The 25769-nt window shown below is 33.4% G+C and overlaps 3 protein-coding genes across 3 annotated transcripts; 1 reads left to right on the top strand and 2 right to left on the bottom strand.

Annotated features, from left to right (window-relative positions):
• Nucleotides 1–1544: 1544 nt before the first annotated feature.
• Nucleotides 1545–7798, bottom strand: LOC100243209 (RHOMBOID-like protein 12, mitochondrial). The gene is made up of 8 exons (XM_002265732.4): nucleotides 7196–7798; nucleotides 5789–5909; nucleotides 5237–5356; nucleotides 3807–3917; nucleotides 3312–3356; nucleotides 2449–2553; nucleotides 2318–2359; nucleotides 1545–1903 (listed from the first exon to the last, which is right to left on the bottom strand). Exons 1-8 carry the CDS (start codon nucleotides 7564–7566, stop codon nucleotides 1817–1819), a joined length of 1002 nt encoding a protein of 333 aa, XP_002265768.1. The 5' UTR covers nucleotides 7567–7798; the 3' UTR covers nucleotides 1545–1816.
• Nucleotides 7799–10210: 2412 nt separating this feature from the next.
• On the top strand, nucleotides 10211–12158 carry LOC100256963 (transcription termination factor MTERF15, mitochondrial). Its single transcript, XM_002265394.4, has one exon. It carries the CDS (start codon nucleotides 10340–10342, stop codon nucleotides 11693–11695), a length of 1356 nt encoding a protein of 451 aa, XP_002265430.1. The 5' UTR covers nucleotides 10211–10339; the 3' UTR covers nucleotides 11696–12158.
• Nucleotides 12159–12480: 322 nt separating this feature from the next.
• On the bottom strand, nucleotides 12481–20022 carry LOC100248338 (ABC transporter B family member 25). Its single transcript, XM_002265658.5, has 17 exons — nucleotides 19460–20022; nucleotides 18646–18717; nucleotides 18520–18555; nucleotides 18364–18438; nucleotides 18113–18237; nucleotides 17613–17712; nucleotides 17281–17452; nucleotides 17079–17197; nucleotides 16242–16352; nucleotides 15997–16141; nucleotides 15703–15835; nucleotides 14103–14178; nucleotides 13939–14004; nucleotides 13698–13805; nucleotides 13406–13513; nucleotides 13128–13325; nucleotides 12481–13002 (listed from the first exon to the last, which is right to left on the bottom strand). Exons 1-17 carry the CDS (start codon nucleotides 19505–19507, stop codon nucleotides 12799–12801), a joined length of 1896 nt encoding a protein of 631 aa, XP_002265694.2. The 5' UTR covers nucleotides 19508–20022; the 3' UTR covers nucleotides 12481–12798.
• Between the last annotated feature and the right edge of the window lie 5747 nt (nucleotides 20023–25769).

Raw genomic sequence — 25769 nt, 5'->3', positions numbered from 1 at the left:
ATTTTATAATATTTATCATGATTTAAATAAATTAATTTTATAAACATAAAATAAAATTTAAAATAAAAGCAAATAAATATTTTGTAAAATTTATTTAGTGTTATAATTTTTGTCTAACATAAAATTATTTTATTAGAAGGGCAAATTGGTATTTTTTATTTTTAAATAAATAAAAATTCCATTTTTTAAAATTTGAGGGGCAAGTACCCCCTCATGCATGATATTCATTTTGGCATAAATAGATTTGATGATTTGGGAATTAATGTTGATATATTTTGTAATTAATGATGTAATATTGTTTATATGTCAACTATGGTAACATAATCACTTTCAAACGGTATACAAAGATGTGATCAACGGTTACTTTTTCTCTTTTACACATATAGTATATGTTCAACACCCTCCGATCCTTCCTTTTGAGTTGATCTAATATCAATATCCATTATCATATAGTTTATGTTAATATAAACACACATACACGTACATGAGTCAGAGATTAAAGATTGTTCGACAATTAATGTGATTCATACATCCAAGAAGCATAATAACATTAAAAAAAAACCACTAATAAAAGAAGATAGGAATGTTATATTGATGGAGACTTTCATTCTCTTCTCGATTGTAGCTATACACAAATTTTCTTTCTCTCTCTCGTTAAACCCTAAATGGGTTAAATACAATTGAGGCAAACCTATCATTCAATAAATAAATAAAATTATCCAAAGGGCATTGCTCTCTTAAGAACATATGAGCTCGACCCTTCACATTCTCTTCGTAGTGCAACAAAATTGATTCATGTTTCATAATTCGATAGTTTCTCAAGCGAAAAAGCCAACCCTCGATGGAAGCTACAAATTTCAAACAATACTAGAAGGAAGGCCTTCATTCTTCCATTACATAATGACTAATAAAGAGATTTAACTAAAACTTCACTGCACTTAAAAAGTTCAATGAAACTAGTTTGTTCATTGTACCCTGTATAAATGCCTGCACTTGCAATATCCTAAACATTTTTTTATGACAACCAAAAAAGGTTCATAATTTCTGTTATCTTGTCTTCTTCGTTTTCATCTTATGTTGTTTTAGAAATTCCAACATATAGAGCCCGTTTGAAAGTGATTCTAAAAAGCGTTTCTAGCATTTTTAATACTTGAATGATAAAAATTTTCAAGTATTAGAAATATTAAAAACGTTTTCTAAAATCTCTGTTTTAAGATTTGATTTTCTTCTTTCTGTTTTAAATTCCCAATATGGGGTGAAATTGAATCATCTATTTTTAGGGTCATTATGATTATCAGTAAAAGAAAAAGTTCCAATAGGGAGATGCAGTATGAGGAGATTGTGGGGGCAGGACAGAGGCCAGTTGCCATGTCTAGTTCCACAGGTTCCCCTTTGATATATTATTGGATGCATGCACTCGTATACTTCCATATCTTGGGGACAAAATAGGAGACCAATCATCGAATATTAGGATGCCAAACAAAGATTATTTTTTTTAAAAATACAATCACAAAGAAAAAGATAAATTTGATGCTTACAAGTCATAGTGAAACATACTATCCACATTCTGTATGGATGTGAATGAAATATTTTTATCATTTAAGACTATTCAATCCATTTTTGGGAAGTACAGACAGAAGTCACCAGCATCCTACAAATTACAGTGAATGTTGGGAGTTCAACCCAAGAAAAACTATTGGGAGGAACTTGCCAATAAAATAATCAGAGATTCAACCCAGAAAAGAAAAACCTATTGAAAAGCCACTCACTGTTTATGAATGCTGGAACCAGAAACGGATAAGATCCAAACTGGGCTTCAAAATCGTCTCCTAAGTCGGGTCCATGCTATTGCTGCAACTGCAGCACCACCCAAGTGAGCTGATCCTGAGATCTGATCATCTCCCTGCAACGATTAAATGAAAACAATTTTAAGTCATGAAAATATTTGGGATTACTGGAAAAGCATATCCAGTGAGTGATGATTTTATGGAAGCAATCATGTATGGCATCTCTGGTTTCAATTGGATTGGATTTCTACACATCACCAGGCATTTTAAATTCAGACCAAGCTAATAATATAGTTGGGATCACAAACCGAGGGATATGCAACAGAACATACAAATAGATTTCTATGCATTTGTTAGGGACTTGAATAAATTTTGAAATAAAAGATTATGTCCACATATGAAACTTCTGCATTTTACTTTTCTTTTTCTTTTTCATTTTCATAATCCTCATAATATTTAGATCGAGAAATACAAGGGAAAAGGATAGAAAAAAATAACTAAAAACAGCTACTATAAGATTCCCAGCATACCTCTATTATCCTCAGCATATCTTTCCCAATTAAAAAGATACCCTACATGACATCGAACAAATACTACCTGTTAGAATTTGCCAAAAGTAGCCCGAACATCTTCTTTACACAACACTGGACGAAAAGCTTACCAGTAAAATAGCAGGAACTGGTATAAAAAATTCCAAATAGAGAGTGGATCTGGGAAAGAGGAATATATCAAGCAGCATGATAGCATTAACAGCTCCACTTGCCCCCTAAATAACAAGCAGAATCACAAGTGAAATGAATTTCATGTTTCAAGTGATGCTCCATCTGGTAAGCCCTGAAAGGGCACAAAATGCAGCGTGGAATATGACTACCATCCAAATTTTGATTGCCTTCCTTGCATCCTAGGCAAACAAACAGGCCTTAAAACCATGTTTCTTCAGGTAACCCAGTAACAAAAAAGATGTCATAAAAAAAAATGTAGGTCCTTTAGAAACCATTGTTATGCACGGATTAAAAAAAAAAGAAAATTCAACTGTTTTGCTTCAGAGAAAGAAAAAGGGCAATGGATTTGAGGAAAGATAAAATGAAATCATTGTTATAATGATGGAGAATCACATGCATTAAATATTAAGATGAACAAGGGGCATTTAGGATTTAGAAACCACATGGATATAGAATAGCACCATTTTTTCCTTTTCATTTTAAGGCACAAACCAATTTTTTAGCATGGGATTTTGAAATAAATTCATAATGAAAAATCCACAATGCCATGCAGCAATAGTCTCATTCAAATGCCATGTAAAAGAGTAGCATGATGCAACATGTGGCAAGGCATCGATAAGATTCCCATATTCAATTATGCATTTTCTTTGGTATTGAGAACTCCATTTCTCAATTTCCATAAAATGCATTGTTTTTCAGACATGGATGATCAATCAGAACAACTGCATCTGCATTCCAGTAATTGCTTCTTTTGATTAGAAATATAAAGAGTCTAATTGAAAAAGGATAATCAAAAGCATACCAATCCTGGAATTGCTGAAGGGTTTATGCTCCACATTTGTTGACCCTGTAGATATAGTTAGCAAAATCAGAGAACATACTTGTAAATACAAGGTTCATGAAATGTCAAGGGAATGATCATTCATCATTAAAGCAAAATTCTATATGATATCAACATCTAAATTCAAATAAGAAAATCAATACAATTTCTCTAATTTGCTTAATGGAGTTGCCATATGCCATCTCGAGCTAACTACAAATGACCATTAGGACTCCATTTGAGGAAATCACATCATCACTCCACATGCAATTCAAAAAAAACTTATGATACTTCCAGAGATTGTTCAATGTGCTGGAATTTTGTTTTCAATTTTTTCTTTAGATTTACAAAATGCCAACATAACCACCCTAAGGTTCATTGTCACATTTTTTCTTATTTTGAATCCATGAAATCCAAACTCAATTATCTCTGAGAATACTTAATGGATATCCAAATCATTTTGGATTAACATTGTACCTTTGATGATGGGGCCATAAAAGCATGGTGCACCAAGTAGAACACTGAGCCAACCACTGCCCCAGCTAGATATAACTTCAACAAAAACTCAGGTCCAAAAACTCTTCCAATCTGACCATTGCAGTGAAACAAGCAAACCAGCAAAATTAGGAAATGGATAAAAATATTACATAATCAAATAAAAAGTCGAGTTAATAACAATATTTAAAGAAGTTACGCATTCAAATAAATAGATAAATGTCAACCAACAAAGGTGAAAATTTGTTAACCATAGTCATCACATAAAATGACATCTCCCAATTATCTGGTTCAAAACAAGAGCATTTTCTATCATTTAAGTCTCTGTTCTTGCAAGAGTCATAATCAGTCTTCATCTCATGAAACCCTCTAATTTATAAATTCTGCTGACTTCTTAACAGTGAAGAAAAATCTTTACAGATTAACTATGAACCAGATGGCATTGATCTTCCAATTAGATTCAGAGATCGTCCAAGGGCATGGTCATACCTCCCAAGAAAATTAAATAAGTTCACTGTGTTTTACATGGAAATTGAATCTACAAATTGGTTCATTATGGGGATATTACTACAATAACAAAGTAACACTGGGATAAGGTCTTTCCATAAAACTAAAATGTCCTTATTTTAAAGCTCAATACAAACAAATGAACTCCTTTAAATGCTATAAAGAAACACAATGAACTGGTTTGATTTCTATTATATGACAAAACAATTTTTTTTTTTTTTTTTTTCAAAACTACATATCTTTTCTCATTGTGAAGAGACAGAATTTAACCAGGATTTAAAAAAAAAAAAAAAAACTATATTGTGAGTGAAAACCAAAGTAAATAACTTTTTTTTTTTATAGACAACAAAAACCAAAGTAAATAACCGAGCAACTGAGCACCTGAATTGGTTCAAAAGGTTCTCCAAATCAGATTAGCAACATATTTAAATAATGTAGAGGATAATATATGTGTTTCCATAAGATAGAAGGCATTATTATGCATTAGACAAAGAATACATGTTTTGAATTTATAATTTATGTTATACATATATACATGAGCAAATGTTGTATTGTTATATCACTAGTATCATATTAGATGTCAGCTTATGCCAAGGAATGCATTCAAGAAATCAATGAAAAGAAGATCCATACGTGCTCCACCAGAATCTGCAAAGTTTTAGAATCTAGCAGACTAACTCTCAGCTTATTGATGATAACAGATGCAAAAATAGCTAAATTTCCAAATGAAATTATTATTATTATTATTTTAAATATGGGTCTTGTATGCATGTACAAATTCATAGCAATAAGAAAGAAAGGAGCTTCTAGAATTCCCTTCCTAATGCAAAACCTGTTTGAAAGATGTATCAGGAAGCAAGAGAAAATTAAAACTAAAAGAAAGATTCCAGAGCATTTAACCATACATTCATTCCAAAGAAGTAAAGCCCGATCATGTTGGAGATGAGATGCCCAATATCAATATGACTAAATGCCGAAGTTATCAATGTGTGTATACGTCCACTTTTAAAATTGTCTAGCGAAATCTGCCCAGAACATCGATAAGTTAGGACAAATGAAATTTAAAGAGGCACCATTATTAGAATGAAAAATCAAGCTGTTCTTGCAGGCCCACTTTTTAACAGCTTGCCTCTATGGACTGGGATAATACTTATTCCCATGCTCCTGGGGCATTTCAAATCTAACCTATATATCCTACCTTTTCAATTCAACAGTGGAGCACTCATTAGTTTATCTAATAAAATATTTTGCTCAAACACAGGTAGGATGGTAAATCTACTACTTTTAGGGGCCTCCCATGCCTCTGTTCCCCCTCCCCATCCTCATGTTTGAACTCCACACCCACCACTCCAAAGAGAGTGTCTTACCACCCAAGCAAAATGCTGCCCTGTGAACAATAATTTATAAATTCGATTATTAAGTAATTATAACATTCAGTTTATGAACCAAGAACTCACTGTAAAGTTGTTCAACATAAATCTATGGTCTGAAATCCGCCATAACATAAAAACAGCTACATTAGCTATAATCAAGCCCAAGACAACGTCATTAGTACTTAGCCCTGACAGCCATGACCTCCTGCATGGAAGAGGGGAAAATGTTGACTTGAAAGAAATTATATGAACAGTCTAATCCATAAGTAATGCCATTCCAAAAAGAGGTCATACATCTATAGTTCATGCATTTGATGAAAATCAGTAACCAAGAAAGCCCAAACAGAATCTGTAATACCAGCAGAATAAAAACTGGTGTATAATAGTGTTTTTTTTTTCGTTGTTGTTGTTGTACACAAGAGGAATGGCCTTCTCCATGTAGAGCCACCTCAACACCTCTCAGTAAGCTAGCTAGGAACTTCTGGTTGTTCAATCTAAATGCAAAAATGATGGCCAAAGAAAATATAAAGGCAAGATTTTCCATGTTTATGGGTTCAATTCTACACACAGATAGAGCATTTGGGATAAGGAGAGTACATATGAATAGATTATGAGGACTTTCTCCCTGAATGACAGTGGAAAAGCCAAACCATAAGAAATTCTCAAAATAATGACAGAAGAGATACCTTAATAGCTTTGAACAACTAATACAAAGATGAATAGCACAAGAAATTTTTTTATGGCAGTGAGTTCTCCAGGCTACTTCTACAAATAGGACCCGTGGCTTGGATATAATTTTTCTCCTTTCTCTTTACTTATCTCAACTCTTCTTGAACTTCTCTGCAAGTGCAATTCACTCAAAAATTCTATCTAATTCTCCCTGATTTTACCCCGTCTTTCCAATTCTCATCATCCATTTTACATGGCAACCATGAACCATCTGCACATGCAAATGGAGACCAGAGCTACCTGAATGCCTCATGGGAGGCGCAGGGATTACAGATGCTTTTGGCACCAAGAGAAAGCAGTAATGCCGTGAATCACCAAAAAAGAATATGTTGTACGGCAGACAAAATCACCGAATGACACGAATTGCACTCTCCTGCTCTTCCTACAGTTGCACTCAGATCAACCTTTTCAGACCCACCCAGTTGTAAATTAATCCTAGAAAATTAGAACTCAAAGCAAATGAACAACACATAAAAATTAAACCCTAATCAGATTACAGGCGTGCATCACATTCTTATCAGAAACCCAAATTAAACCAGAAAAAAAAAAACAGAAAAACAATAGAAAAACAATAGAAACCCTAACATTCCTTCCGGTTGCTGAGAAAAGGCAGGAAGAAGGAAACATTTCAAACCCACCAAAACAATATCCAACACCCATAACCCAAATGCGCCTAAATAACATTCAAAGTTCTCCTTTTTTCTTCTTCAGTTATCGCAGGAACCAAATAAAAGCCAGAAAATATGATAAAAAACCCATTACCAGCGGCGGCCGTAGGAATCAAAGGATGGACTGAAACCGAAACTCCGCCTGGGAAATTGAGCTCTGAGGAACCCAACTCTGGAAGCTGCGAGGGTTTTGCTTGAACCCTTCAAAAGGGCAGTTGGCAAAAACTGTTTTAGGAGCGTTGGATTAGAGATAAACCCATAAACACTGCGTGAAAGGCCGTGGTGGGAAGGCCATGGGAAGTGGGGTGGTGGGATGAGAGAAGTGGTGTGAAGGTGGTGTGTTGGGGATGGTTGGGAGAGAGAAAAGAAGGTTTTGTTGGGATGAGAGTGTAGGAGGGAGGAAGGTTTTGTGAAGACCCTTCTGGAGATGTCTGAAGCAACCTTGAGAGAGATGAGTCTCTGCATTTTGTGAAGTTTCAGGCTTGTTGAGTTAGAAAATTCAAAAACCTTGGTTTTGAATTGATCCCAAGGTGCTTGGTTTGGTTTTGTTATTATAATCAGTCAAAAATGGAAAACCCCAGTCCAGGGAAAAGAATACGAAGGATTCCAGCAATCCAAACAGCTATCTTCCGTCATTCTGTGCTGTTGCCACTTGGCTGTTTGGAACATTGGAATTACAACTTCATTTTCTTCTTCCGTAACAAATGTTCTTTTAATTTTGTATTAAAATTAGTAATTTAATTATTTTATATGAAAATTTCCACCAGACCATAAAATATTTTCAGGAACTACCAAATCATTTCAATTGTTGCCTTCATTTCACCCTCTTTTGACATGAATTTATCATAATTCTTATGTTGTCCCCTGTCTTTTCTATCCCTCCATGTCTTTGATTAGTTTAATAATTAGAGCTCACTTTAGACACATTTTCAGAGATATAGATGGTCTTTCTTATGTTTGAAACCATTTTCTTACAATATTTAATAATTTTAGAAAATTTAGATAATAGCTCAGGTTGATTATTAAACAATCTCTTAATTAGTAATTATTTAAAAAAAAACGTTTTTTATAGCATATTAACAAAAATACTACCATTTTTTTTAATCTAAACACTAATATATTATCTTTAAAAGAGTTTTAAATAGGGTTGCAACTCAGATGGGTTAATTGAGTTGATGGCTAATCTAAGCTCGATCCGAATTAAAAAACAATCAACTAAAATTCAATCTAATATGACCTTTAACCTAAAGCACTTAACCTAAACCTAACATTACCTTATTTTTTTAAACTCGGATTAAACTCAAGTTGGTCATGTTAAACTCAAGTTGATCGAGTTAGATTCAGGTTGATTAGGTTGCATGATTCAAAATCTATGCATAGTGATTTTTCAAAAACCTTTTATATATATATATTTATACCAAAATTTAAATGATAAATAATACAAATTTTGAAGATAATAATAAAAAAGTAAAAACAAACTAAAATAAACTTATAATTTTTTTAAATATATGATATAATTATAATTTGATGTTTTTTTCTTTAAAATTTAAAAAGAAAATGAATATTATCATACATGATAAATAACATTATAAAAGTATTAAATTAGGTTAGGTTGGGATTGTTTGAACCTCGATTCAAGCCCAGCTCAAATTAAGTTTGGATTGAGAAAACTTAACACAAGCTCAAACTCAATAATAAAAATGTAAAAATGTTTGTCAAAGCTCAAATATTGGGTTAGGTTGGGATCAACCTATTCAAGTTACACTTCTAGTTTTAAGGGGATGTTTGGTACATGGGGAATGCAGAGTGGGAATAGACATCTCATTCATTTTTTATCTTATTCTTATGTTTGGATAATGTTAAGAAGACATAAATGAAATAAAAAATTATTCAAGCATAAATGAAATCCAACTTATAAGTCGGATTTGAATTCATCAAAAGTATATGGTATTTTGATTCATTAAATCCATTTGATAATATAAAATAATTTAAATTTACTATTTTACCCTCTTATCTCATTCTTTAAGCCTGATGCTTATCTTATTTGCAAAGTTAGAAACTCATTCATCATCCACTTCTATACAATAAGTGATGCTCCCAAAATGAATCAATCAAACCTTCTATGACATTTAGAAAAAAAAATTTCAAGACCATGATTTTTTTTATTAAAAAAAAAACGAATACTTAAAATATTTTTAAGGTTATGGATTTTATCATACTTGTTGAAAATTAGAATGAAATTTGAATTCTTTTATTTCCTCTTTTGGAAATAGGGAAAATATTTGCTAGTTTTGAGAATTTAAATATTATAATATATATATATTGGTAAAATATAATTTTATAACTACTTAAGCATGACAAATTATTCAAATTTTTAATAAAAATAATAACTGAATATTTGTACATTAGGGTTATATGATTTTTTATGGTTAATTTTTTATTTATTGAGTATATATATTTTTTTAGTCTTATTATTTAATAATAAAAAAAATCTCAAAATTTATTTTTTTAAAATAAAAAAAAATTATTTTAAGTTATATGGAATGATATTATTATAAATTTATTTTTTTTTCATTTTCATTCCCATTATTATCAAACATTGGAATGGAAACAAATAATCATTCCAATCTTGCATTCCTAAGTTTATCCAAATGTTAAAAATAAAATCATCAAATTCATTTCTATCTACTAAAAAATAGGAATGAAAATAAAATATTCATTTTCATTTCCTTATTCCCACTTATCAAACACCCCTTGAAGGAACATAAAAAACGTTTGACAATATACCTTTGAGCAATTGATATTCAGCCTTTTAGGTCCCAACACCTATAAAGTTTTTTTTTTTAAAAAAAAAAAATTCCAAAAATTTTCACTCTAAATCAGTCTAATTATTTCTAAATGTTTTTTTTTTACTTATTTTTTATAATTGTCAAAAATTATATAAATAATAAACTTTAAATTATATTCATATAGAACAAATATAATATTAGATTATGGATAAAAAAAAATACATGAAGATGGATTAACTTTTAAACCTAGTTCAAATTTTTTTTTTTTTAACCTATAAATAATCTTAGAAGAAAAAGATTTTATTTTAGGGTTTGTTGAAAAGAAGAAAAATAAGAGAAGAACAAAGAAGAATATGTGGTGTGGAAGGGGAGAATGGACCGCATGCCTATAATCTCTCATGTATAAATTCCATTAATCTCAATGCAATTTATTAGAGTGTGCAAGATCAATGGCGATTAGGGTTCTAGCGCGACCTGCTGTCCACAATCTCAAATCAATCGTAGCTTTCCAAACCCCAAAACCCCAATCTCTCTCCACGGTCAACCAAATCCCAGTTTCCCGCAACATTTCCCCACAATCCCCGTTTAGGAAACAGATTTCGCTCTTCAATCTCTTCCAAAGGCACGGGTTTCCACCTTCCCAACTTCACGGATTCCTAAAAAAAAATCAAATTTTCCAGAATTATAATCTACTTGAACTCGAAAAATCCTTGGGGATTCTCTTCTCCTTCCAAATTCCGCAGAAATTTATCCTTTCATTGATAAGTGATTGTCCTAGGCTTTTGGAATTTGAATTTTTGAAGAAATGGGAAATGGGTATTGCGAAATTGGGGGTCTCGGGTGTGTCGCCGTTGATGATTCGGAATGTTTTGGAATTCTCAAGAAGGTTTGAGTTGGACCCTGATGATGTTTCTAGGTGTGTCAAGGTTTTGAAGGGTTTAGGGTTTAGTGATGGTACTGTGGATAGGATTTTAGAGGAGTTTCCAAGAGTAATCATGTCGAATGAGAGTGAAATTCAAAGGAAAATTCAATTCTTGCTGGGAATTGGGATTCCAGAATCTGGGATTGATGGGATTTTTCATTCCTTGCCTGGGATTTTAGGTTTGGGGATTGAAGATAGATTAGAGCCATTGTTGGATGAGTTTGGCAAATTGGGTTTTAGTGAGGATGTGGTTAGGCGGGAGATTTCTAGAGAGCCGAGAATGCTTGGAATGGAATTGGGAGAAATGTCACGATGTTTGGAATTGGTAGGGACTTTAAAATGCCGAGTGCCAATCAAGGAGAAAATCTTCAGGGAGGGGGCGCTTAGAGCTGGGTTTGAAGTGAAACTCAGAGTTGATTGCTTGTGTAGGTATGGCTTAATTCGAAGAGAAGCATTTGAGGTGTTGTGGAAAGAGCCAAGGGTGATCATATATGAGATAGAGGACATTGAGGAGAAGATTGAGTTTTTGGTACACAGAATGAGATACAATGTTGGTTGTTTAATTGAAGTTCCGGAGTATTTGGGTGTGAATTTTGATAAACAGATTGTTTCTCGATGGAATGTGATAGAGTATCTAAGATCAAAAGGGGGGCTTGGTTGCAAGGTGGGGTTGAAGGGTTTGATAAAACCCAGTAGGCTAAGATTCTATAACCTTTACGTGAAGCCGTATCCAGAGTGCGAAAAAATGTTTGGTAGATTCTCAAGAGATGTTGAAGTTAGAAACAGACATCCTGTTGGATTGTGGAAGCTTATGAAGCCACAAAAGCACCCAGAGTCCAAAGATGATGTGAAAAACATGAAGTGCTTTGTGGAGTCATTGTAGTAGTGCAGAGGACGAGGAGTGTTTTGCTCTCAAATGACATGATCATCTTGAACATTAGCTGTTTTACCTGGTAAGCGTGGATAGTGACTCTTCAGAAGTGCCTTTTGGTGCATGAATCCCTTCACCTTTTGTCTGGTTGGTTCCCTCTTCCAAGAGGCAAATCCTTCCATGTTTTGATTCCTTAATTGGCAATGGTGACATCAGTATCATCGTATTTGGCCGGCAGGAAACCTTCAGAACTTCTGCAGCAAGTTGCACGCCACTTCAGGCAATCCTAGGGCTCTCCAATATATAGGGGGAAGAAGGTCGAAGGTAAAAGAGGAAGAGTTTGAGATGTAATGTGGTAACACTAACACATGTATTCTTTTGTAAGAGGATTTATAGGGGTGTTTCATTTCTGTCATAAGTTTTCTTCTCTTGTAGAAAATAGCTCTATTGATTCTTTTTTTGTTTTTTGTTTTTATTTGTTTTCTAATTTTTTTGTTGTGATGGTCTTATAAGAAAGTAGAGCCAGTAAGCCACTCATGGTGTTAAGGGGCTGTTTGAAGAATCCTAAGGCCAATGATCAGTTAAAGAGCTTCAAAATGTTTGGTTTGTGGATAACCAGGGTATGCATGATTGTTTCAACCACCAATTGGAAACAAGGTTAGGATAATTGCAGCCAGAGAAAAATGGAATCAAGGATAGCTTTTTGACACGATTGTATAATGGATTCAGTAGTGGTTTAAAATGAGAGGGAAATTGGTCAAAATTCAAAATGTTCATGAAGAATCCAACAAAATCTCTAGGCGCAAGCTACAATTTTTTAACCACCAGACAGAATGAGAGCCTGCTCAAATGGGTGGAAAACTAATACACTTCCAAGTTACAGAAAGGGCATTGTGTTGTGTTGATGATTTAAAATTTTACACCCAGTTCCATGTCTTTGAACTACAAATAAAGAAAGTTATGCATTGAAGGTAGGCCCTGTTTCTGCAGCTTTTGAACATAATGTGATGGGCACACCACTGGGAAATTTGAGACTTTTATGTCCATGCTAATGAGCAACTTACTAGAATTGGATGGTTTCTCCATGTTGCTCATACATGATTAGCTGTTCAAAACTAGACTTCATTTCTTGGTCCTTGCAGCTGCCTCCTTACTAATGCAGTGTAAATGCCATCCTTGTCGAGGAGCTCGTCATGTGTGCCACTTTCAACAATCTCACCATCTGAAACTACGGCAACGGTGTCTGCACTCTTGACAGTTGAGAGCCTATGGGCTATAACTAGAACAGTCCTGCCCTTCATCAGAGAATCCATGGCATCCTATATAAAGTATCCACCATGCGAGGATGGTCAATTATATATGACAAAGAACAATAGCTTTTCAAGAACCAGAGTCTGTTTAAAACGAGAAAAAGATAACAGCTAATTACTAAAGATAAATTCACCTGCACCAGGTATTCGCTTTCAGCATCCAGAGCACTTGTGGCTTCATCCAGGAGGAGAACCCTTGGGTTCATCAATAGAGCCCTTGCAATTGCTACTCTCTGTTTCTGGCCTCCTGAGAGCCTTACACCACGTTCTCCAACATGGGTTTGATATTTTTCAGAAAATTTTGATATGAACTCATGGGCATTGGCCATTTTCTGCAAAGTGCTTAAAACCATCAGAACGAAAGGTATCACATGGATGAGATTGCTACTTGGTAAAAGATGTTGAATCTTACAGCTGCATTTTCTACATCAGCACTGCTGGCTTTGCCTTCATAACCATATGCAATGTTCTCCTCTATGGAGCAGTTGAAAAGAACAGGCTCCTGGCTCACTATACTGATCTGTATTTATAGGGGCAGAATATCGAAGTCATATTCATTAACACTATTAATACACAATAAATTATGATCTTGCAACACACTATAATTCAAATATGTCCATCTGAGTTTCTCTGTTCAACACTATGACAGCCTGCAGTTTGAAAATTTTGAATGCACAAACTGAAGTATTTAAGACCAACATTACCTTTCTGTGTAGATGTTCATGTGATATTTCCACCAGTGGAACCCCATTTAGTAAAATCCTTCCCTTGATGGGATCATAAAACCTTTCAATCAAGTTTGCTATTGTGGTCTATAGCACACACAGACAAATAATTAGAGTTAGCAAGTACACTGGCAAATGCTCCTATCTAATTTTTTTTTGTATATTGACTGACAGAAACATGAACTCAGAAGCACAGAAATGTCTATGAAAATATTATTACTTTTCCACCACCACTTGGACCAACAAGAGCAATCTTTGAACCAGGCTGCAGTTTTAATGTTATTCCCTGAAATTCAGTATGTATGTTGTCAATACTTGTGTCAGAAAATTGTGTCATTTTGTGTGTCATCACAACTGAGAAGTAGTCAGTAGTAGGACTATTACCTTGAGTACCATATGGTCAGGACGAGATGGATAGGCGAACCAGACATCATTTAACTCTACTTCTCCATCTTGGTCTCTGCAATAAAAGATACCTTATTGTCATGAAAACTAAGCTTTTTATTTTTCTTTTCAATGTTTGCATGTAGTTGTAAATTCTGTATTTCGTGACCTACTAAAATGAAAATATTGACTAGTCAAGGATTGAGGACCTATTTAGAAACAGGAATAGTGTTGAACAGGGGATTAATGAGGCTACAAAATATGAGGGTTGGAAACTGAATAAGAGAAAGCAGTTAAGACTAGATGCTTTAACAGCATTTCAGCAAAAATTTAGGGGATATTCTAAAAAAATCACAAAAATAAATTTCACTGAAAGAACAATAATGCACAACAGGAAGAGAATGATAGTAGCTAGGAGCGTCTATGATCAACATGACATTCCTTCAATGCATCTAGATGTGGCTCCTTTAATGCATTTGGATCACTGTTGGATGCATGGTTCATAGTATCAATAGCAACGATATTAAATAATAAGTTTAATATGTTAGTTAAAAAAATTAAAAAAAAAAAAGTATAAAAATAAATTTAAAAAAAAAAAGTTACAAAACTCAACAAATTAATTAAAAAACATCTACCATATTCAACATTGTTTAAATAATCATAAAAAAATATGTTCAGATTTGTTTATGACAATATTAAGAGTTCCAAACTCTACTATTTCAAAGGACAATCATTTTTCTACTAAAAAAACATAATTGCATAGTTAATTCCACATTGAACAATGTGGAGGTTCAAAATCATTATTGTCAGTTCAATAATGAATATAGAAATGGACATGATTCGCATAGCAAGTGCATGGTTGAAAGAAGTTTTCAGGGCCCGAATCTATTGGTTAAGATGATCAGGCTTGACAATCCGCAATCAGGAAATGTGGAGGAAATATTGCTCTGGAGATTGTAAGGGTTTGATATCATGGAGCAACTTGGTCATGACTTGGCTGGATCAGCTGATTCATTGCTGTAATTGGAAAATCTGGTAATCAGTCTCAAAATCATCTTGGCAATGGCCACGCCAGATAGGCAGATATGACTCAGCCAAGAATATTCAACTCAGCCAATTCATATCCACTCAACTATTACTACCTTGGTAGGACATGCCCTCCCATAAGCCCAGAATTTTATAAGTGAATTGAAAAAAAAAAGGGGGAAAGGAAAAGAAAAATCATGTCACTAAGGAGCAGGATAATTTGAGAATTATTTTGTTATGATGAATGATAATGAAGTACTGGAGTCCAATAAACTGGATACATACATGGTATAGCTTTGAACCTTAACATTCTATGAAAATCTTCAACAAGTCAGGAGATTGTTTTCTCAGTGGCTGGCCTCTATATGTACACAGGTTAGAGAGCAGGGGTGGAGGGTAGGAGCAGTCCAATAAGCCGTTCAATTGTGAAAAATGGGTCCTATACCATGCACATACATCAAGTACATGCCTCACTCTATTTCAAAGTATCCTACTTTCTCTAATAGTAGCATTCATGTAACAAAAAAGCAGTAGTAAAACATTAGAAAAGGAAGAAAAACTTTACTGAACTAACCCCAAAGGACATTTGTTGCCCGACTTAGGCATCGATGAGACACGATCCAGAAGCTGGAAAACCCGCCTACTGGCTCCTGCAGCTTTCATTGCTACTGTGTATAACCCAGACAGTCCAGATACAGAGGATCCAACTGGGGATGGAAAGAGAAAAGTGAAGTTCATTAAACAACAAGCTTGGCCAGCCAAAAATCAGACTATCAAATATAAATTCACACAATGATGACAATGAAGCCACAACTGATAAGATAGTAAAATTGTGTGCATTGGAATGCAAAAGACAAAGTGGAATTACCTGTCAGGCTATAAAGAATGAAGGATGTAAGAGCACCAGGGCTCATGGAGCCATTGATCGTCAAATTAGCTCCATATATCACTACTACGATGACTGATAGTGTGGATGCAGCATTAAGGCCACCAAAGAAAAGTCCAACAACTCTCTGATAGGAGAAAGCAGTAAATATCAAAAGCTGCACTAAGATGTGTACACGCACAAGCTCACAAACAGGAGGGAGTAAAAAATTACATTAGAGAACTCACAGCTTGTTTAATTCCAAGATTCAATGTCTCTTCAACTTGACTAGAATAGCGTGAAATTTCGTAAGCTTCTTGAGCAAAAGATCTCACTGTGCGTATAGCACCAAAGGATTCCTGAACAACCATTGATATTCTGTAAGCAGTTTTCAGTTAAAATGAGCATAGATATCTGGCCTTTTACACAATACTTCAAGTTGGATTATTAGATATACATATGTGCATTAATTAATTCAGTTATGATAAAACCCCTAAATTTAACAAAACATCATACTTGTTAGGTTGTGCAACTGGCATCTTTGTAACATGAAACAAGTAGCTTCTTCGCAAAATAGCTTTCGTTTTCCTCACCAGTCATTACCTTTTGTATTTAAATCTATCTCTAGTCATAGTATACCAAATTTTCATTTTAAGCATGACCTGATAAAACAATTCCAAATTGTTACCTATATTGCCTTTAAAGACAGATGAATGCCACCAAACACTCACAGGGAAATCCAGATGCATAACAACACACATTTGTAACGCCTTTGAACACACATCTGGAGTTCTCGATCAGCATACAAAAGCCAAAGAACCAAAACAAAACATAGAATAGTTTATAATGTTTCTCGTAATACCTTGTCACTAAGCAATTCATATGAACATTCTGTAAATGGACATGAAGATTTCAGACCCAAATTTATTCATGTTCTTAATCCTTCTTTTAAGCAAACCCATACCTTTAAAGAAAAAGTATTCCTGTGGTCAGTTTAGTTGTTTAACATCATGGGGTCAAGTAATATTGAGCATACATCTCAAAGCTAACACATGAAAATCAAAATTATAATGGCATGGACAAACCTCAGCAATTGAAGCAGCTAATGCAGCTGCAGCTTGAGTCTTGTGAGAAAGTTCTCGAAGAAAACGGCCAAATTTACGCACAGCCACAGAGATAGCAGGAACAATAGCCAAAGCCAACACTAGATATAAATGACATAGAGAGTACTAAAATGAGCATCCAGACTATTCAGCGAAATAAACATTGTACTACTTAAATTCTTACATGTCAACTTCCATGATGTCGCAAACATGAAACCAAGACCAATAAATGCAGTCGATAGATTCCTTAGGGCCTCAGAAAGATTGGTAGTTGCAGCATTTTTTATGATCTGGGTATCTTCAGATAATCTGCTTAGAAGCTCCCCTGTCCGAGTAATATCAAAAAAGGCTATTTCCTACAGAACTTATCAACCATTATAAGCATACATACATGGAAAGCATGAAGAATATGTTCACTCAGTAACCAAATGGGAAAACAGAAGGATATGTTTACTCAATGACCAAATGGAGCATAGGAGAAAAGATTTTGAGATTAGCAAAGTCAAAATACTTTACTTGCTGAATAAGGTGACTGAATAAGTTCTTTCTCAGCCGAGCTACAACCCTTTCACTAGCAGAAGAAAACAACCATGCCCGAAGTGCTGTGCAAATGGAACTGAAAAGAAGACAAAAGGGATTAATAAACCCCTTGGGATGTTTCAATGATCAAAGCCAGTAACCATGGAGCTAAGGAACTACTTGCTTAAAATTTCAGGAATCAGATGCTGATCCATTTTTAATAACTTGAAACTTTCCAGTTTTCAAGGTTTATGATCTCCAGGCATAAGTTCACATGAGCTCTACAAGAATGACTATGATATTTGTTATTATGTGAAAGTGGAAAAGCTGGTAGTAGTGGAAATATTGAGGGATCAACTCATTGAACCTTTTACTGAGAGATAAGCAGCAAGCAAATAAATAAATCAATAAATAAAGTGGAATAAAATAGTACAAAACAAAAGAAAACATAAAAAAAGAAAAAAAGAAAAAAAGAAAAATGGAACAGATGATCATACCCAACTATAACAATTAAGAAGATCTCTAGTATAGTGTTCTTGACTGCATTCAGAGCTTCGGTTTTCTGTTCTGGTGTTATGATCTCCCTTGATACAATGTCTATTATTTTTCCACCAAACTTCGGCTACAGTAAAAACAATTTAGAGTGAGTTGCAAATCAAATGCATCATGCCTCAGACTGAATTAAATGCTGCAGATGTGACTTGTGAGTTATTAAAACTTGAAATGAGGGAGAGAAAGATAGACATACAATCAGAATACTTGATGTGGACGCAATCAACAGAGCAATTGTAGCAAGAACCAGTTTTCCTGCATCGGGCTTTGCCTGTGGAGCAACAAGATGTGAACTTATCTCGATTTATGGCTCTAATTTCAATGATCAACACACCAAGAAGTATCCACTTACCAGAGACAACACTCTGCAAAACCCCACGTTAGCAGCCTGCATAGCCCAGAGACAAGATTATCACCCTATGATACATGAGTTATGAAGAAATGACATGTAATTGCTGTGTCCAAAAAACTACAATACCGGTATTGCATCCCCATGCTCGAGGTCTGTCAAATGACCATTCACCAAAGTGTCATTTCTCTTTCTTCCTCCCTATGTAAGAAAAAAGAAAACATAATTAAAGAATTGTGACTACAATGGGAAGAAACTGAATTCACAACATACCACTGAAAAATTTCTTAATTCTTGATAGCTCTACAAAAGATGAAAAGATGCCAAAATGGACAAGTCCAAAATCAAACCCAATTACATATCTTAAATTCAAACCACTGGTAAGCACCAAGCAACCCAATTCTTTGTTCCATCAGATTCCCCAGTTGAAAAGGTGAACACAATTGAAAGAATCATCTTCGCTCACATGGTGAAAATAAATCCAAAAGCACTCAAACAAGAGACTATATGGCTGATTCAAACAGTTCAAATTGAACAGAATCCATCACTCCAAACTGGAATTCTGAAAATGCATCAAATGCATATATGACTTATTCAAGCAGTTTAATTGAAAGAATCCATCACTGGAAATTGAAAATACATCAAGAAATCCTGCATGGGCAACTCAGGCCACCAAAATCAAGCAAAACTAAAAACACAGCTAAGAGCATTCAAACAAAAGGTAAATTCTGGCATGTGATCAAAACATGGGTTGCTTTATTCAAATAATACAGATTAAACATAACCCAATAATCAAAACCCTACGAATATCAAAACTCTGAACACTAAAATAGAAAACTCACATGGGCAATCGAAGAAATAAAAAATTGAACAAACCGAAGAACTGAAATGCGACATACAAAGTGAAAAAAAAACCCAGCAGATGGGTCATTGAAGAGCTTACTTCTCTACCCAAAAGAGGAACCCTCTCACCACCGCCCAAGCCATGCATCCTGAAAATCAGACTCTCCCTCTAAAAAGAAGACAATAAAAATCAAATGATGATGGGTCTTTTATAGATGATCCCGAGGTTTTTTTTATTTATTTCCCTCGACAATATTTGCACAAAAAATTTTGTCGTTTAAATTGAAATTTGAGAGGTCATAATGAATCCTATCATTGACCCGTCTTTCACAAGCACTCAAGTCAGAGACCAAGCATGAGCAAATGTGCAGTGTGGCTTTCTTCATCTAATACAAAAGTTTCATGGAACTATGGGACCCATCTTCATCACAAGGCTAAAAATAAGTCCACCGTCTGTGTACTTTTCATCAACCCATATTTTAATTTTATTGTATAATTACTTGTTATGCAAGAAAAAGACGATTGTGTATATTGATGGGTCTTTCAGATATAATATCTGAATCACAAGAAAATTGTTAAGAGAAATAGTTGCAAATGGAATGACGCATGGGTGGTTGTGGTATCAGGGAAGGCGGATAGTTTAGGAGTGGTGGGTCCAACAGTGGCATGTGCCTTAATCTTTCAGGGCTTGGGTTATTTATTTATTTATTTGTAGGTTACCCGTGAATTGGGTCTGGGGCCTTGGGCTGTGTCGTCCAATTGAACAAGACAAAAACCCATTTTCATTTATTTGCTACCACCCAACTTTGATGATGTATAGGTTACATCACCTTCCACGGCATTTCAATGGAGTTCAACCCTGTCCATATACCCACTGCACTGGTACCCCAACCTAGAAAAAATTAAAGAATCATCATGTGATCTTACCTACCACTAATCTTGCATGCACTATCTCCAAGAAATAATCCGTGGACTACCATAAGTTTGTTTTTTAACTTTTATGTGATAAGTTCAAAGAGCTTATCATGATTGTCTTTTTTTAACCACAAATAAAAAAATAAAAACATTGACATGTGCCCATTAATTATATTATATGATTTATTTATTTTTAATGCACTGGCTTCATAAAATCTTTTTAATTTCAAAATTTTTCACTATTTCATCTTTCATATTTATTTATTCTAATTATTTTTAAATATTTTAAATACAAGATAATAATATATAATAATTAATTAACAAAATCAAATTCAATATAAAAATAAATATATAATAAACAAATTTAGAGGTTTAGTGTAATAATTCAGCGCCTTATGACTTTAAAACATGTGTATAAAGTTAAAAGGAGTCTATACACACACACACATATATATATATATATATATAATATTATAAGCTTTCTCACATATTTGATATAGAACATTATAAACACTTTTTTATACCAATACAACATTCTCGTTATGTTTCATGAAATTATGAGATTAAACAAACAAACACCCCTCACGAAGCTAAATAAACCCTTAGAATTGAGTTAGAAATCGACTCTGATATCACTTGTAATGATCTTTATCCAACCATATAGATATTATCTATTTTATATTTGAAAAGGCCCTTACGGTTTTAAAACGTGTTTACAAGATTAAAAAAAGTTTATACATATATAGTATTAATAACTTTGTAACAACTCACATTCAATCATATTAATATTATCTACTCTAAACTCAAAGGTCCTTACGATCGTTTACAAGATTAATAACATTTACGAGGTTAAATAAAAAAAAAAATGAGGTCAAGTCGGAACAAACTTGGGTTTATAAGGCCTTAAATTACAAAACCCGAAGCGGAAAAGTCTACAATACCTGAAGCAAGCCTTTGCCTTGAGTACATCTTCTCAAGGCGGGTTTCCCCAAAAAGCTAATCGGCTTCTTTGTCTTTCCCCCTTGGTCCATTTCTTCGTAGATACTAAGGGCCCAATCTTTCACAACTGAACTGGGCTGATGTTACCATCAATGGGGCTGGTTTGAGGCCCCCAATTTTTTGTCTATAAACATAAACAAACTCAATTGAGGTATTAGTTTTTTTTTTTTTTTTTTGTCATATCTTAATTTTTAAAATATATTTTAAAACTATTAGTTTTTTAATGTAAATATATAAAAATTATTGTATATTATATAAAAGTTACTACTATTTTATGATTTTAAAAATAGAAATCAAGAAGTATATTCAAACGAATAGTGAGATTTGATGTTCTTAATTCCCCAAATTAATTGTATACAAATTAATGAATTAATCTTAATAATCAAATATTTCAATCATCAATCTATATATCCAAATATGCACCACATATAAATAAAAGAATAATCATTAATGAAATTTAATTTAGAAAGTTTCTAACATTTTCTTATGAACCAAACAAAATTTAAAACCCTAATTACTACTATTTATCAATTTCTAAACTAATAACATAATTCATCATTATATACTTTTGTTATTAAAATCTAATGACAAAATCATTTTAGACTCCAAGTTATGTAAAAATTTTTGTAAGCCTTAATTGTGCAATTTAAGTACAAGGTAACAACAATTGAAGAATCGAAAGATCTTAGTACCATGATGTTGGATGAAGTGATGGGTTCTTTGCAAGCCCCTGATCAAGGCTTAGATGAAAGGTCCAATATTGAGGTGGGAGAAGTAATGCAAAGCTAAGTCATAAAAAGGGAAAAAGAAAAGAGGAGTCCCAAAATAATTTTGTGTCAAACAAGAAATGTCATAATTGGTAAAATGGATGACAAAGAACTTAAAATAGGGTAAAAAAAGGAGAAGAAGTGATACTTCAATTCAAAGAAATTGTTAGGAATTTGAGGCTAATCCAACCTATGATAATCACCCTAGAGGGGGGGTGAATAGGGTGATGGTCTCTTTTTCAAATTTAAACTAAGTAAAAATAAGAGACAATTTATATGCAAGTATATGATAAGCAAAATAAAGACAATTGCATATAAATTAAAAGAGTTAGGGAAGAGAGAGTGCAAACACGAGAGTTATAGTGGTTCGGCGCAACCCGGCCTACATCCACTCTCCTCAACCTCCTAACCGAGTGAGGGTTCCACTAGCTTGAAGCTTCAACCAAGCTTCCAATCTTCTTACAATTGGATTATGGTTCCAATTCACCCTCTTGGACTTTTGGCTCCAAGCACCCTTTACAATTCTCAAGAGATATCCCTCTCTTGAAACTTCCTCTCAAGGTTTACAAATAATGATCTCAAAGGTTTACAAAAATCCTAGCACAAGAACTTTAAGCTCAAATGATACAAGAAAAGCTAGGATTGAATGGTGCACTAAAGATATTCAAGTTATGAAATAATGGTGCACTCAAAAACACTCTTCCAAGGCTCAAATATAATCAAGAATGATTTGGGAAGGTTAAGCTCTTTAAACAATGAAGATTGGAGCCTTTTTATAGAAGAAAAAAGCCAAACTAGCCGTTTGGGGTTCGACCGGTCGAGCTGGGGGTCGATCGGTTGACTAGCCGTTAGCATTTAATGCTTGGCAGGAGACCGTTGGGCCTCGACCGGGTCTCGACCGGACCTTGACCGGACCTCGACCGGACGAGGTTCGACCTTGACCGGTTGAACAACCGTTCTGGAAGAAAGAGAAAATTTTTGCATTTTTCGAACGGTCGATCGGTTACTGTTCATCCGGTTCAACCGGTTGAGCTGGGGGTCAACCGATTACTGTTCATCCGATTCACCCGATTTAGCCAATTGAGCCGTTTTTTGCTCAACAACCAACTTTTCCAACTTATAACCTTTTAAAGAAGTTTGAAACAACATTTAACACAAGGTTTTAGTTGAAAACATGAAATCATCCAATTTTAAAGATATTTAAAACAAAATAACTCTTGGATGATTTAGGTGCATAAGTAAGGAAAATAATGCATGGAAATCCTAGTGCACCAACAACCTTACAAAGAGACTTAAGAAGCTTTGGTCTTGAAAAAACTCTTCTCTTTGAGGTGGTCTTCTTCTTCATGATTTCTCCTTGGCTTGATTTGTCTTTGGATTGCCACTTTAGAAGTCATCTTGCCTAGTCACACTTAAAATGTAGTCATTAGTTCTAAACCTTGTTTTGTTATCATCAAAATCAAGTTTAACCAAACCTTGGTTTCACAGAAATAATAAATTTCATATCCAATGTTATAATTGCAAAAATATGGTCATTACAAATAAAAATATAGGGCTAGGAGATTGAAGGAGACGAATTTTCAAACTGATGCTATGAAGAATGAAAACAATATTATATGGTTTTTGGATATAGGTTGTAGTAATCATATATGTGATAGGAAAGAGATGTTTTCCGAGTTGGATGAGGCTTTTAATTAAGAGATAAATTTAGGAATTACATAACAGTAGCAGTTAAGGATAGAGGTAAGACTTCCATTAAATTGAAAGATGAATCCCAAAATGATATCTCCAATGTGTTAAATATTTCAAGTCTTCATCAAAACTTATTAGGTATGGAACAACTTTCAAAAAAATAATGTGATATGCAGATCTATTAAGGCATTTGTACCATTAATGATGATATAAGAAAGGGCTAATATAAAAGATAAATATAACACAAAATCGTTTATTTTTGTTAAATATTAATTGTGAAATTTTATTTTGCTTTAATTCTATAATTGATGATAAAAATTGGTTATGACACTTATGTTTTAGACATTTAAATTTTGGAAGTCCAAAACTACTTACCGAAAAGAATATGGTTTTTAGGTTTAATTCTCCAAATAAGGTTTTTTTGAAACATATGTTTTAGGAAAAATTCATAGAAATCACTTTCCTGCAAGAAAATCATAAAGAGTTAGGAAGACTCTTGAGTTGATTCATTCAAATCTATGTTCATTAAAAGTTCCCTCAAATGGAGATCACGGGGATATTTCATCACTTTTATTAATGCTTTTAGTTGGAAGGCTAAAGTTTATTTTTGAAGAAGAAAGCAAATGCATGTGAAAATAAAAAAAATGTTAATACTTATATGAAAAAATAAAGTGGACATATTATTAAAATTTTGATAACAAATAAGGGTACAAAATATACCGTATGTGATAATTTTTTGAAAAAATGTGGTATTGAGCACCAATTCACTATAAGGTACACTCCATAATAATAATAAAAAAATGCAGAGAGGAAAAATTAATTAATTATTTTATTTTTCCTATAGGAAAAGGATTTCTATGCATGTTGCGCTTAAAATTGTTGCTTGAAATTTTTTGGGTCGAAGCAATCTCTTGTGCAATTTATTCATTGAATAGGTGAGACGCTAAAAGTGTCTATGGAAAGACCTTACAAGGAGCTTAGAGTCATAAGAAGCTTAACATTGGCTATCTAAGGGTGTTTGACTGCATAACATATGCTCATGTGTCTGATGTATTATAGTAAAAACTTGGTAATAAAGGTGAAAAGTGCATTTTCATCCGTTATAGCTAAATAACAAAAAAAAATATAAATTATAGAATCCATAAATTAAAAAGGTTATTGTCAACATGGTGTGTTTTTTTATGAGCAAACAATGAAATTGGTATTATAATAAAAAATGGTCATCAAATGCTTGCATTGATCTTGAAGAGCAAAGTAAATATTAAAATATGCAACCTACTAGTGCACCAATTATAACTCAATATCTTGTAGAGTCAACAAGACGTCCACAATGTCAACTCATCTTACTTGCACACTTGTAAGATTATGTGGTTGATGATGACAGTGATCCAATAAATGAAAAGTTAATAAATTTTGTTTTATTTATAGATTGTGATCCATCAAGTTATGAAAAAGTTGTTCAAAATGATTGTTGACTTAAAGTTATGAATGAAGAAATTCATACAATTGAGAAAAATAATATATAATAACTTACTAATCTCCCTAATTCTAAAATGTCATTTGTATCAAATGGGTATACAAAACCAAGTACAAGACAAATGATGAAGTCAATCACTTCAAGGCAAGATTAAAGGCAAAAGGTTATAAGTAAAAATCATGTATTGATTATTTTAACGTTTTTGCATCTATTGCTAGATTTAACATTGTTTGTATGATTATCTCTCTTGCTGCACAAAAAGAATTGGAAAATTTCTCAAATGAATATAAAATCAACTTTCTTGAATGATGAATTACAAAAAGACATTTATATTGTATAACCTCAAAGATATGTGATAAAAAGGAAAGAAGAAAAGGTCTATAAGTAATAATAATAATAATAATAATAATAATAATAATAATTAAAAAAAAACTCTTATATGGATTGAAGCATACACTAATAGCATGGTATACACATTGTTATGATAGAACCCTTAAAAACATGAACTGATGTAATAAATTTGGAATTCATTATTTATTTAATGATGTTCCAAATTCTAT

Source organism: Vitis vinifera, chromosome 17 (assembly GCF_030704535.1).
Source record: "Vitis vinifera cultivar Pinot Noir 40024 chromosome 17, ASM3070453v1".
Taxonomy (NCBI): domain Eukaryota; kingdom Viridiplantae; phylum Streptophyta; class Magnoliopsida; order Vitales; family Vitaceae; genus Vitis; species Vitis vinifera.
This window is presented reverse-complemented; position numbering and strand designations above follow the sequence as displayed.

Excerpts from the sequence above, each read along its gene's own strand:
- LOC100243209 (XM_002265732.4), bottom strand. The coding sequence starts at position 7,566 with ATGCAGAGACTCATCTCTCTCAAGGTTGCTTCAGACATCTCCAGAAGG. Across the intron at positions 5,357-5,788 it reads TTATGTTGAACAACTTTACA|ATTTCGCTAGACAATTTTAA; the intron begins GTGAGTTCTTGG and ends TGTTCTGGGCAG. Across the intron at positions 1,904-2,317 it reads ATATGCTGAGGATAATAGAG|GGAGATGATCAGATCTCAGG; the intron begins GTATGCTGGGAA and ends TAATCGTTGCAG.
- LOC100256963 (XM_002265394.4), top strand. The coding sequence starts at position 10,340 with ATGGCGATTAGGGTTCTAGCGCGACCTGCTGTCCACAATCTCAAATCA.
- LOC100248338 (XM_002265658.5), bottom strand. The coding sequence starts at position 19,507 with ATGCATGGCTTGGGCGGTGGTGAGAGGGTTCCTCTTTTGGGTAGAGAA. Across the intron at positions 14,005-14,102 it reads CTGACCATATGGTACTCAAG|GGAATAACATTAAAACTGCA; the intron begins GTAATAGTCCTA and ends ACTGAATTTCAG. Across the intron at positions 13,003-13,127 it reads AAAGCGAATACCTGGTGCAG|GATGCCATGGATTCTCTGAT; the intron begins GTGAATTTATCT and ends TACTTTATATAG.